This window comes from Amblyomma maculatum, chromosome 3, assembly GCF_055883805.1.
Source record: "Amblyomma maculatum isolate TAMU_Amacu chromosome 3, ASM5588380v1, whole genome shotgun sequence".
Classification (NCBI taxonomy): domain Eukaryota; kingdom Metazoa; phylum Arthropoda; class Arachnida; order Ixodida; family Ixodidae; genus Amblyomma; species Amblyomma maculatum.
Window position 1 is genome coordinate 160785452 of NC_139346.1, and position 12467 is coordinate 160797918.

Genomic DNA, 12467 nt, shown 5'->3' on the forward strand with positions numbered 1-12467 from the left:
GCAAAACTTTGCTTTTAATGGTCTTCCTGCACCAGCCCCGAGTAGTTAAAACTGCCATAGAAAACTAATAAGCTTGTATTTTTTTAAAGTAATTGTGAGCCAAATGTGGAATATTGCAATATATATACTATATGAGCAAATTAATAAAACTACCCAGCAAAATTTTGCTTCTGGACCTTGTCCTGCGCTCAGAAAGGGTAATCAAGAGACTCCATTGAAAAACAAAGGGGGTCATTGTTAAATAACTGTGCGGTAGCTGGACTATATACCTATATAGTATATACACACGCACTTCTTTGCATATGTGTGTGGCTAGATAGACGAATGACACTGGCTGTCGCTGTCTGACAGGCTGCACGGCGGCTATGCGGCACTGTCGGGAGGCAGCGGCAACGAAGCATTGGGCACGTTCACAGGAGGCCTCACTGAGCAGCTCATGCTGGAGCGCCCGCCCAAGAACTTGTTCAGGACCATACAGAAGAGCTTGGAGAGGAACTCGCTCATCACGTGCTCGATCCTCGTGAGTACCTACATGCGACGCGCAGTTCAAGCGTGAGTCGTCAACACTGATGTCAGACGGCATGTGTATACTATCATCATCATCATCATCATCATCACCACCACCACCATGGGGCGTAAGTGTGGCATAGAAACCGTAGAGGAAGATGTTTGAGAGAATTTAGAAGTCACACGAAAAGCAAAAGCGTGACTCACCTGTCAATGTTTTCCGTGGCTGTTGTGCTTGGTGACGCGCTCGAAAAGCAAAAGCGTGACTCACCTGTCAATGTTTTCCGTGGCTGTTGTGCTTGGTGACGCGCTCATGTCAAGTGCTGCGACTTCTTATCGGAGAGTTAGATGGCATGGTCCAGCATATCAATTTCCGGGCGACGTTATCCATCGGGGAAGCATTAATTGGAACCTGGGACCTAGTCGTAAGATTAAACAGCGCGCCTTCTAGCCTTGGGGCCACATTCAGTAAGCCTTCGTTGTCTATCTCCCATCTCGGATCCATTTGATCGTCTGGCATTGGCCACCGCTAGGGGACGAAGCTGCAGCTTTCAAGCCATCGTGGGAAATGTCCGGACCAGACATTTGTTAGCGGGAACAGCTATATCTTGCGAGTTCCGTAACTGGCCGTTCGCTGCTTTGTCTGACTCTGCCGCCGTGCTGACGTCCGACCAAATAAAATGAAAAGTGTAAACTCTACACCTGCAGACTTAGCTTCCTTATGATATAGGTGCGCAATCTATTTACTAGCTCATCTTTCATGAGATTGACTTCTGGTCGAGAGTTAAGACTTGGCAGTATAGGCCCGCTAACTTAATAGCGAGGCTCAGTGCTCCAAATGACAATAAAAGTGGCCACAAATGAGTCACTGGTTGTGACTCTCCCCTAAGGAGCACTGAACGTCGCTCACTACATTTTTTCAACCCAGTGCTAAAGACGCGACTATTTTGCTGTGATTCTTGGAATTACCCCTAAAAGATGGCTAAACGCAGTTTTATTTTCGCCTAGGACACGTTCAAACACCACCTTGACACGAACGCTGAAGCGTCGACATTGGGTAAATGTCGGCTGGTTTCTTTCATTCTTTTTATTTTGCTTATATGTAAAAAATGGCGGGAGTTTTAATCATTCTTTGAACCATTTATACGAGCGAAAGCTTCGTTAAGCATGGCTTTATATGCTCGAAGCAAGGTTGTACACGGTTTTCATTAGGGAATGTTCCTCTGCATTCAACATTTTTAAAAATATTTGCTGTCAATAATAATAAGAATATAAATGGTTCTCAGAAAAGGAAAGGCGCAGTATCTGCCACACTTGCTCTGCGGACAGCTGTACCGCGCCGTAGAGAGAGGGGGAAGGTGGGAGTGAAAGTGGAAAGAGATAAGAGGAGCCGTAGTGGAGGGCTGCGGAGTAGTTTCGACTACCTGGGGATCTTTAACGTGCACTGATATCATCGCACAGGACGCCACTTCGTTTCGCCTCCATCGAAACGCAGCCGCTGGCGGTTGGTTGGTTGGTTCATAGGAAGGGAAAGGCGCAGTATCTGTCACACTTGCTCTGTGGACACCTGAACCGCGCCGTAAGGGAAGGGATGAAGGTAGGAGTGAAAGTGGATAGAGAGAAAGGGGGGCCGTAGTGGAGGGCTACGGAGTAATTTCGACCACCTGGGGATCTTTAACGTGCACTGACATCGCACAGCACACGGACGCCACTTCGTTTCGCCTCCACCGAAACGCAGCCGCCGTGGTCGGGTTCGAACCCGGGAACTCCGGCACAGTAGTCGGGCGTCTTACCACTGCACCACCCCGGCGGGGCAGCCGCTGGCGGTCTATGGTGGTTTTTGGGAAAAGGAAACCGCACTAGTACTCTCAGTTTTCTGTGGGGCACTTGCGCTTCATTTGTAAATTGTCTTATAGTAAAGAAAAAGCGCAATATCTGTCACAGTTCTTGGTGGACACCTACACCGGCCCGTACGGGAGGGGGTTAGAGGTCAAAGGTCAAGGTTATTGCGACAAATCGGGGTGAAATTCGAAGTCACCCCGAGTTGGTGCTTTCTCCCTTCACGCTGTTCAGCAATAGAGGTAATTCCACTGCCGATTTTCGCCGCCTCATATATTCTCCTTCCATTTCTCTTCAGCAAGAGGAGAGAGCTGTTCAAGGGCTGCACGCACTTCACGAATACAGTGTCACAGGCACAACCGAGGTAAGCATGGTATCTTTCTTGTGCAGAACTGTAACGGAAAAGCCTTCTACTTAGGTTTTGAATGACATGAGACTGACAGCTAAAACAGCACTTCTGCAGGGGCGGGGCTATGCCTGTAAGCTAGCTCGATTTCACTTATGGTTTCACTTGTTCACTTACGCGACTAGTTATGCCTTACATGAGACAAAACTTACCTCGATTATAGGGATAGTACGAGCGCAACGCAGAAAAACAAAAATGCGACAATATTTTGTGATCACTTACATCTATTTTCGTTATATCGGAGAACCGTAATTTATCCTTATGCATGCAACAATTTTTTCCATCGATCACATCCCCAAATAATACCTGAGGAGATAGTACACCATATCTCCACCGGCATGCTCGTTTTGATTATGAAAACGGCTGAACATTGCTATAGACAGTTTCTAAAGCCCCATACAGTAGCAAACAAAAAGATATCATATTTTAGTTTTTAGAATTTAGTTTTTTGCAGCCCTCAAACTTGACTTGCACATCCCACCACGAAACAGTTTAAATACTGAGCAGAATGTTCCCATTTTCGCTGTCATCTGTGAAGCGTATTCACTATTCAGCCCCACGGCTTTAGTTCATCAACTGACACTGCATCGATTATTATTGGTGTGCCCAGTATAGGCGTGTGAAAGAAGTATGCTAGCCGATTCCTTGAAGCGTTTAGACAAGAAGCCTCTGTCGGAGGAACTGCTGCTGGGCGCTTGGCAGGACAAGGGGAAGGGTGTCCAGGCAATGCATGCTCTTTTCCGTTTTTTTTTTTTTTGTGCGCCAGCGGACTTGATTCGCGCCTGTAAAGCAAGCCACTGTGCCTGTAGATATGGATTTTATATGCCTTCTCCCACATCGTCACCCATCATGATCTTCTTTCTTCTCCCATTCCCCCCCCCCCCCCCCTATTCCAGAGTAGCAGGCCAGATTTCAATCATTCCGGCCAACCTTTCTGCCTTTCCTTTCAATAAATCCATCTATCCATCTATCTGTCTCGATTTTCGATATGGAAGTGCTTGAAAGTGAAGAGAGAATGGAAAAGGGCTTTATGAAGAACGCGAATGAGACGCACAGAAGGCAGAGCAGAGGACCCGTAGTGTTTTAATGGCCAGCTTTCTCGAGTTATCTGCCTTTTTTTTCCCCCTTCCAGATTAATGTACAAGGAAAAAATGTGCGGCTCATTCGAGTCAGGAACCCCTGGGGATCCGGCGAATGGACCGGCGCCTGGTCTGACAAGTAAGAACAATAAATACCCTCTCTGCTGTTGCCACAAAGATCCGTTGTTGCAGATTCGACCGAAAATTTGCAATGCCACCCCGAGTTCATCCAGAATGAGAAATGCTGATTGTGGTGGCAAAAGTCGGTATTCTCAGGAATAAACTGAATTGTGGCATCTGCTGGCTGGCAGTGGCGAACACCGCTTGATTAAATTAGTACATTTTATACTTGCAACTATGAGGAAATTAGAGTCTTGACAGATTTTGCGCAGACATGGAAACTATCGTGACCGACTCGTTCTACTCGCTGCAAATTGTGACCCGTAAAATTGCTTCTTGCGCTCACGTCAACTATTTCCCACAGTACCAAAAAAAAAAAAAAAAATGGGATGGAAGGGACATTCCGAAACTTCCGCGCTGGCTCCGAGTGTTCAGCTCTACGCGGCTCGTGGTGTCACTGCACAAACAAGAAGCGTTCTTCCACATTTCTTAGACTTCGGCTACATTGAAGGAAGTCTCGTTTAAAATACAATCGAACCTGCGCAAGCGAACGAGACGGGGATTGAGAAGTAGCTTGCTATACCAAAATATATTCTATATGTGGGAATATAATAAATATCAGTACAGGGCCGTCTCTCTTAGCTGGCGGAGTCAATGTCTTCAAAGCGTCATTATGTCGGACACGGCCGAATAACGAAGAAAAAGAATTTATCTCCTAAAGTATCCACACACAACACACGCCAACTTCAATAATGGAAAATTCCTCGCCTGCGCACTAATCATGGTGAACAAATGTTGAAATTTCTTCTTCCGTTTTTCGTGAATTAATTGATACTTTGCAATTTATTAGATGTATAAAACTGCATGATCCTGTATTACTGTATATACCTGTGCTTGCTGTATGGTGCCATGTATAGATGGGGCCGCGGACCCTGTCAAGCCCCTGTTGAGGTTTCTTGTCTGCGGCCCTTCAACACCACTCATGTTGAAAATAAACTGGTTGATTGATTGATTGATTGATTGATTGATTGATTGATTGATTGATTGATTGATTGATTGATTGAAAAGTGACGCAAGCGACGCAATGGCGTTTTGAAGACAGTGACTATTCAAACTAAAAGCGAAAGACCCTGAACATAAGCTTATCGGTAACCTGAGAACAATGATACAGTAACCTACGTAAGTCACGCCTTTCTTCTCACTATGTGCAGCCCGCTGGCACGCTGAAATCTCGCTTCGCGATTGTAGGCGTAACTTGCTTCGCATCGAAGCCACAGCTCGTGTTTAATTACTAACTGCCACCCGACCTTAATGTGTTTCATGCCCATAGCAGTACACTGTACTAACCAACAAGACACTAAGAGGAATGGGGAAGATGGCGTCAGCGTCGACTTTGAACTGGCAGATTAATTTTAAAAATAAAAGAACGATTCAGGTAGTAAAATGAGCGGGACAGAAATGAATTCAAAACAGGAAACAAATAGATATAACGCCAAAAATAGGTTCTTACGCCGCGTTCAGTAAAACGGAAAGACAAGAAAATCAATTATGTCATTACGTTCTGAAAACAATTAACCGTGACAGAAGAAACGGGACGCATACCCAGGTAAGTTTAACGTGCCAAAAGCTCAAACGCTAGAGCTGGGGCACCGAATCGATTGACTGAAACTAAATGTAGCCCAGTTCTATTAGAAACTGTTCTACAGGTCATTGAGTTCGCTGCTGTCACGTCACACGCGGCGAATGACTTACTGTTCATTTATGACTCTCTCTCTCTCTCTCTCTCTCTCTCTCTCTCTCTGAATGAATGAACACTCTGAGTGCGCGACGATTCCGAACTTACCTCTCGGTTCGCAGGTCCAAGGAATGGACTCAGGTGAGCGAGGAAAAGCGCAAGGAGGTGGGCCTCGTCATTAAGGAAGATGGAGAATTCTGGTAAGCTCTCAACATTCATATCGCGAGCTCGTAGAACAGCGAGTGGTCTTAAGAGAAATCAGGAAGAGTACCTTTAAAGGACTGTTAGCCGGTAATCTCGGCCTCTGCAGCGCTGATATAGAACGGTTAACGAACGACATGGTTTGCTCGCTATAAACCCTCACTAATGAGAGGAAGGGGGCAAACAACGACTCACGAAAATAATCACGGCAGAATATGGATCGTGCATACGAACAGTCTGCTTAATTTTTCGGTTTGGCTGAGTAAGGCGAAAATACGAGTGGTGGTTATCCGGGAGTGTTCATTCCAGCTGCTGCACATCGGTCCGGCTATGGCAGTTGTGGCAGAGCGGAAAATGTATCAGCTGGCTAGGACCCCCGGAACAAGGCGCTTTGTAAAACCTTTCTCATCCAAAACACAGGCAAACTGTGATCCATGCACGGTCTTTTCCAAAGCGTTCAGCCGATCGCGTGGTTTGTTTCCTTTTTTTTTTTTTTTTTTTTTATGAAGCACTTACACGGAGCAAACCTGCATCTTCCCCTTTTATCAACATTTTTTTTTATTCTTTAAATGATGTCATGCTGTGGCTCGAAGGCATTTCATCAAGGCTAAATAACGGACGTTTTGTCTATGACTTCGAAACTAAAGCTAACAAATGTTTGCAAGTTTCGTTTTTTAGAGTAAAGTGCTTATAAAGAAATCAGTCCGCTATGAAAGTCGACGCCTTCACTGACGTAATAATACCTTAAATAAGAACTTTCCCGTTGATTTATGCAGCACATGTGGCATCTTTTTGTTGCAAATGTATCTGATCACATTTTTGTTTATATACCCATAATTACGATTGTGATATGATCAGTGCGGCTTCGTGTGCAGGATCTCGGAAGAGGACTTTATCAAGAGCTACCAAATGCTCGACTTCTGCCACCTGGACCCTGGCTCGACCATCGGGGAGTTGAAGGAAGGTGGTTCGAAGAAAAGGTGGGAGACGGCCAAGTTTGAAGGCTCGTGGATGCCCGGGGTAAACGCCGGTGGCTCCGATACTGACGACATGGGTACGTTCAGTATAGAGCGCAGGTCTTCCTGTGCCATACGAATAAACCTCAGTGCGCGTGTGCGTGCGCATGTTTGCCCCGCAAAGGACTTTAAAAAAGGAATTTCTATTAGACTTGCATGGTATTAGGTACTTGCCAGTAGAGAATGAGGATGGGGTGCCTTTTGACCTTATTATGCTAATGGCCCTCCACTGTATTTGGCGCTCGAGAATGGCAGGATACCATTGCGATCCTGACGCACGGCCAGCACGGATCTATTTTCGGGAAGGCATGAATAGATATATTGAAATTCAGAAACTTGCTCCTGAAGCTCCCGAGTGGCTCGGAAGATTGGAGCCATTAGTGACCCTAAGAGAATTTTAGCATGACGATGCCTCAACCCACCTGGATGATTGTTGTATTAATGAATGCTCATTGTGCCCTGTAAGTGGTTTTGTGTATTGTGCCGAAGTCAGGCAATAAAGAAAAAAAAAGCCGGGGTGGTGCAGTGGTAAGACGCCCGACTACTGTGCCGGAGTACCCGGGATCGAACCCGACCTCGGCGGCTGCGTTTCGATGGAGGCGAAACGAAGAGGCGTCTGTATGCTGTGCGATGTCAGCGCACGTTAAAGATCCTCAGGTGGTCAAAATTACTCCGTAGCCCTCCACTACGGCTCCTCTTTCTCTCTTTCCACTTTCACTCTCACCTTCATCCCTTCCCTTACGGCGCGGTTGCGGTGTCCGCAGAAAACAAGTAAGACAGTTACCGCGTCTTTCCCTTCCTATAAATCAATCAATCAGTTTTTTTTTTATGTCGGACAACGAGTGCCATCACATAAAACGCTTGGAATACTGCTAATCCACTGTACCGTATGTGATGTCTAATGTTCCAAAGTTGGCCCTAATTATGAGGGGGACAATCTAGTAGAACGCCCCGGATAAATTTGTACAACTTGGTGTTCTTCGACGCGCGCTGACATCGCACAGAAAATGGTATTTTCTTTTTCCTTTTTTTGCATTTCTTCTCTGCCTACATGCATCCACTATGAACGGAACAGTACTCGGACTCCTTGGACTAAGTAGCCGAGCGATGTAGGCATTAAGCCACCGCTGTGGACAGAACGGCGTATGCGTACTAAGCCGCTGCGGCGGGCACAGTGCTGACTAAATTAGGTGGCACCGGCCACCATTAATACTTCAATTATTTCGCATTTGTGAGGAAGACACGTGTTTGCACGTGTTGTTGCAATGAGGAGAAGCAGGGGTACCCACTACACCTGTCACGTAGAGCATTGGTGTGTACTTTGACGCATACTTTTGGAATTAGACTTCTGCATCCGCTTGTGACAGTGGCGGAATGAACGCGAGTCGGAAGTTTAAGGATACGTGTGCAAACATAGAGAGAGACGCGGTGCACGACGAAATGTTAGTTCAGAGCATGTAAGCCAGGTTTTAAAGGTGGCTTCAAAACGTACAAGATGGCGACAGACGCCGCTAACGCTGAAGAATACGAATCTCTCGTTCCTCAATTGCAGAGAAGTTCGCCTGCAACCCGCAGTACATGGTAACTCTGCACGAGCCAGACGACGAGGACGAGGACGGCGAGTGCACTGTGATCGTGGCTCTCATTCAGAAGAACCGCCGTGTGTTCGAGTCTCGCGACGACATGTGGCTGCCCATCGGCTTCGCCCTCTACGAGGTATCCACATATGCATGCTCTTGCTGGGTTTCTCCTTATCAGTGTCCGAGATAGGCAAGCTCAGAATGGCAGTTCGAGATAAAAACAATAGTTCTGCAGTGAAAGGTTGTGCCTCAAAACGGTCCACTACACATCACAGCAAAACATTCTAGAGGGCACTTTGGACCACTAAAGTGCGATGAGGGTAGCACTCCACTACGTCACCTCTATCTCCCTCTCTTCTTTCACTCCCACCTTCCTCCCTTCCTTTACGGCGTTGTACATGCGTCCGCGGAAAATTCTGAGGGTGGTGAAGGGTGGCTGTTCCTGGCCCTGATGGGGCTGGGACGGGTAGGTCACCTCCGCTTGCGGCGGGGGCTAGCCAGCCACCGTATTTTATCTGTTGTAGGCCGTCATTGCACCCGCCACTGCTTCGGTGGTGGACGACGGCTGTTGTTGCAGCGCGCGTCTTTCTCTCCCTCTTCTTTTTCCTTTCTTCTTTATTTTCTATTCTGTCTGCACTAGGCAGCGGAGGTGGCTCAGCTACAGAGCCAGTAGCAGGCCCGTGCATTTTCTTTTCCTGCTTCTTACAGTCACAAAAACAAAATTGTGACAGATACTGCGCATTTTCTATTCTCTAAGTCAATTTGAAATGCCGCTTATGCCTGCTGTACTAACGCCGCCTAGACATCTGGGTCTACTTCTGTTTGTTGAGTGGTGCGGCGTTCGAGGAAGCGACAAATGAAAGGGTACACGGACGCCTGGATAGTACGCAATAAACATCTATTTGTTTTTGCGCCTCCTCCTGATTTGATAAAAGCCAGGGCTATTGTCCTTTAAAGCGACGAGCCACTGATGCGAATATGGGCGCGATGACAGGTCAGCAATATTGTTAGACATGTATAGGCGGCCTGCTGCTTTGTTTTAGTTCTGGCACTGTCGTCGATTTTATTTCGCTACACAAGAATGAACATATTTCATGGAATGATTATAAATTTAAAAGCCCACCAGTCGAGGTAAGGAGTGTATATTTGAAAGGAACATTTCGTTCGGTTTATGAGGTTTAATGTCCCAAAGCGACTCAGGCTATGAGAGACGCCGTAGTGGACAGCTCCGGAGGTTTCAACCACCTGGGGTTCTTTAAATATCTCTGACTACGCGCAGAAACACGGGCGCCTTACTTTTCGATTCCACCGAAAAGCGTGCGTCGTAACCGGGATTCGATCCCGCATCCTTGGGTACAGCAGTCGAGCGCTCTAACCACTGCGCCACTTTTCGATTCCACCGAAAAGCGTGCGTCGTAACCGGGATTCGATCCCGCATCCTTGGGTACAGCAGTCGAGCGCTCCAACCACTGCGCCACCCCTCCCCCCCCCCCCCCCCCCAGTCACAGGGTTCTAAAAAAATAATTGTAACTTTTTATATAATTTCTTCTTTTAAGTAATAAGCTCGACTGAGCGATCTAGTTACGATGCGTGCGCAGTCTGCGTGAAACAGCAGTTGCTAAGACTTACAACGGATTCGACTAACATATAAAATGGACTTCACGTGGTGCCGCAGCAGTTTATTCCCAAAGGTAGTGTTGATGGACGGCATTTACATCGCAGGTGGAAGACCCGGAGAAGTGCCCGACGCCCTTGAGTGCCGAGTACCTCGGGGACTACCGCGAGGTCTGCCAGAGCGAGAGACTGAGCTACTCCCGCGAGAACACAACGAGATTTAGGTTGCTCCCAGGTACCTTCTGCGTCATCCCGTTCACCGGAGAGGCCGAACAGGCCGGGGACTTCTTGCTCCGCATCTACACCGAGAAGAAGTGCAAGTGCAGGTGCGTGAAAACAAGTCTCGACTGTACCAGAGCTTAATGCAAGGAAGAAAAAAGTACCGATATAGTCTAGTAAATGCCGGTTTAGTGTCAGATTTAAGAGAATCGGCTAGGAAATCCGAAGCGAAATTGCGGGCGCTTTGGTCGCAATGTATTTGTTCGGCAAATTTTTTACAAAAGAGTGAAACCTAAAAGGAGGCTTTTGGCGACGTCGCATTTCCAACTCCTAGCTTCCACTGGGAAGCTTTAACCAAGACATCCTGCGTTTACACACTCTAAAAAAAAAAAAAAAATAATAATAATCGCTTTCAATTTTTAGGCACCCTGCGGACAGCAACTCTCGTACAACTTTCAAGAGAGCTGGGCAGGCTATAATGAGCACTTCTTGACACACACACTTCAGTGAGTTAGCGAGCGAATGAGCCAACAGAGAGCTTGCATACGCGTCCGTGAGTGCAAGCATCTTTGGAGAAACGCTCACTTTCCATCTGTGAACCTCTCTAAATTTGCGCAGTAGAAGCAGTCAGCTGACGCTCATCCGTGAAAAGTACCGTCGTTGCCAGAAGTAACCTGCGCCGGTGATCGGAGCACTGAGAGCCAGCTGTGGTCTCCGCGGCCCACAGCCAGTCTTGTATACGTTACAGAAAATAACTAACCGATTACAAAAACACTTATTACACGTGGAATGGAATTGATTGCTGTGGTCAACAACAGTCCCCGAAAAGTAACAATGCTTACTGAAAGGTAATCCATTAGTGCTGGATTACTTTTTTTCCCCCAACTTTTATTGGCAAAACCAGTTTGCTTAGACTGCAATAAATCAGTGCAGATTATTTGATAGTCTTTTAGACGTTGTCTAATTGCTGAACGGGTTGTATGGCCACTTTGATTAGGCAGGACGCTTTCACCCCATCCGTCGACGAAAAAAATAAAATAGTCCGGTTACATCAATGCCGGTTACTGAAAAATTGTTTGGTTCATGGCTGATCTTTACTGTTATTTAAAAGTAATTGGTAAGACTTGGTTGTTCAATGTCTGACCATCGTTTATTGAAATGTCAGATATTCTTAAACACTACGGTAGTTAGACGTGGCACACGCAGCAACTCGGTCTGTATTTGAAAGACCAAGTCCAAGCATGAACCATAATGAGAGTCACGGTGTGGCTACCGTCTTGGTTCACATTTTTTGCGTCATATTCTCAGTTATATTTTCAATTACCCGCACGCGGCTATGTGGCTGTGACATCACTGAACAGCTTAGCCAATCAGAGCGACGGCACACGCAAATCCGATGCTCGGATTGGATGATCCTAGTATATAGTGGATCCCGGATATATCGAACTCAAATGGAACTCGAAACAGTTCGATATATCGGTAATTCGATATACACAAACATGCCAACAGATGAGCTCTTTTGTGACCCACAAGCGTGCATACGGTGTATATACGCTAGCGGCACGCTTCCTGCTCCGATATGCGCTGTGCACCAGCTTGTACACAAAACATTCGAGTGGCAGTGCTCGTTTTGTGTCCTTCCTTCGCACGCATTTCTGAATAATAGCTACGCATTCATGCTCTTTGTGGAGGCTGTAGAGTTGGGTGCTGTACTATGTAAGTAGCGACGTCATCTGACAACGCTACCTAGAGTGCAAGTGATGTTTATTGGTAGGGAACTGCCGTAGGAGATGGCAGTGACCAGGTCGGGGTCCTTAGATGATCGGGCGCGAATCTTTAGATCTGTCCCTAGTGGGAATACTCCACTAAATGTGCCGCTAAGTTGAGGTTTTCAAAAGATGTACAGCTGCATGGTTTCACCTTGTTCGTAAAAAAAAAGAAAGAGAAATGATTACAAGTAATAGATTGCACGTAAAAGCAACTGAATTATCCGGACATTTATTGTTTGAATGAATTAATTGAGCAATTATAAAATTACAGGATAGCGTAAATGACTGCATGAAGTCACTTAACTAAACCATTACGCATCATGTACAACTCTGTCCCCAGCGCTGATCAAGCTTGCTCCCTGACTACGAGTTTAAACTGGCT

General features: G+C 46.5%; 1 protein-coding gene across 2 annotated transcripts in view; it reads left to right on the forward strand.

The window, feature by feature from the left end:
* The window catches only part of LOC146196653 (calpain-A-like), a 35996-nt gene that overhangs the window by 16023 nt on the left and 7506 nt on the right, over nt 1–12467 (forward strand). For both annotated transcript variants that reach the window (XM_084598415.1, XM_084598416.1), the window contains exons 4-10: nt 352–520; nt 2645–2710; nt 3885–3970; nt 5809–5886; nt 6763–6941; nt 8456–8619; nt 10206–10423. In XM_084598415.1, coding sequence (XP_084454541.1) covers nt 352–520; nt 2645–2710; nt 3885–3970; nt 5809–5886; nt 6763–6941; nt 8456–8619; nt 10206–10423 — 960 coding nt within the window. The remainder of the gene's footprint in view (nt 1–351; nt 521–2644; nt 2711–3884; nt 3971–5808; nt 5887–6762; nt 6942–8455; nt 8620–10205; nt 10424–12467) is intronic.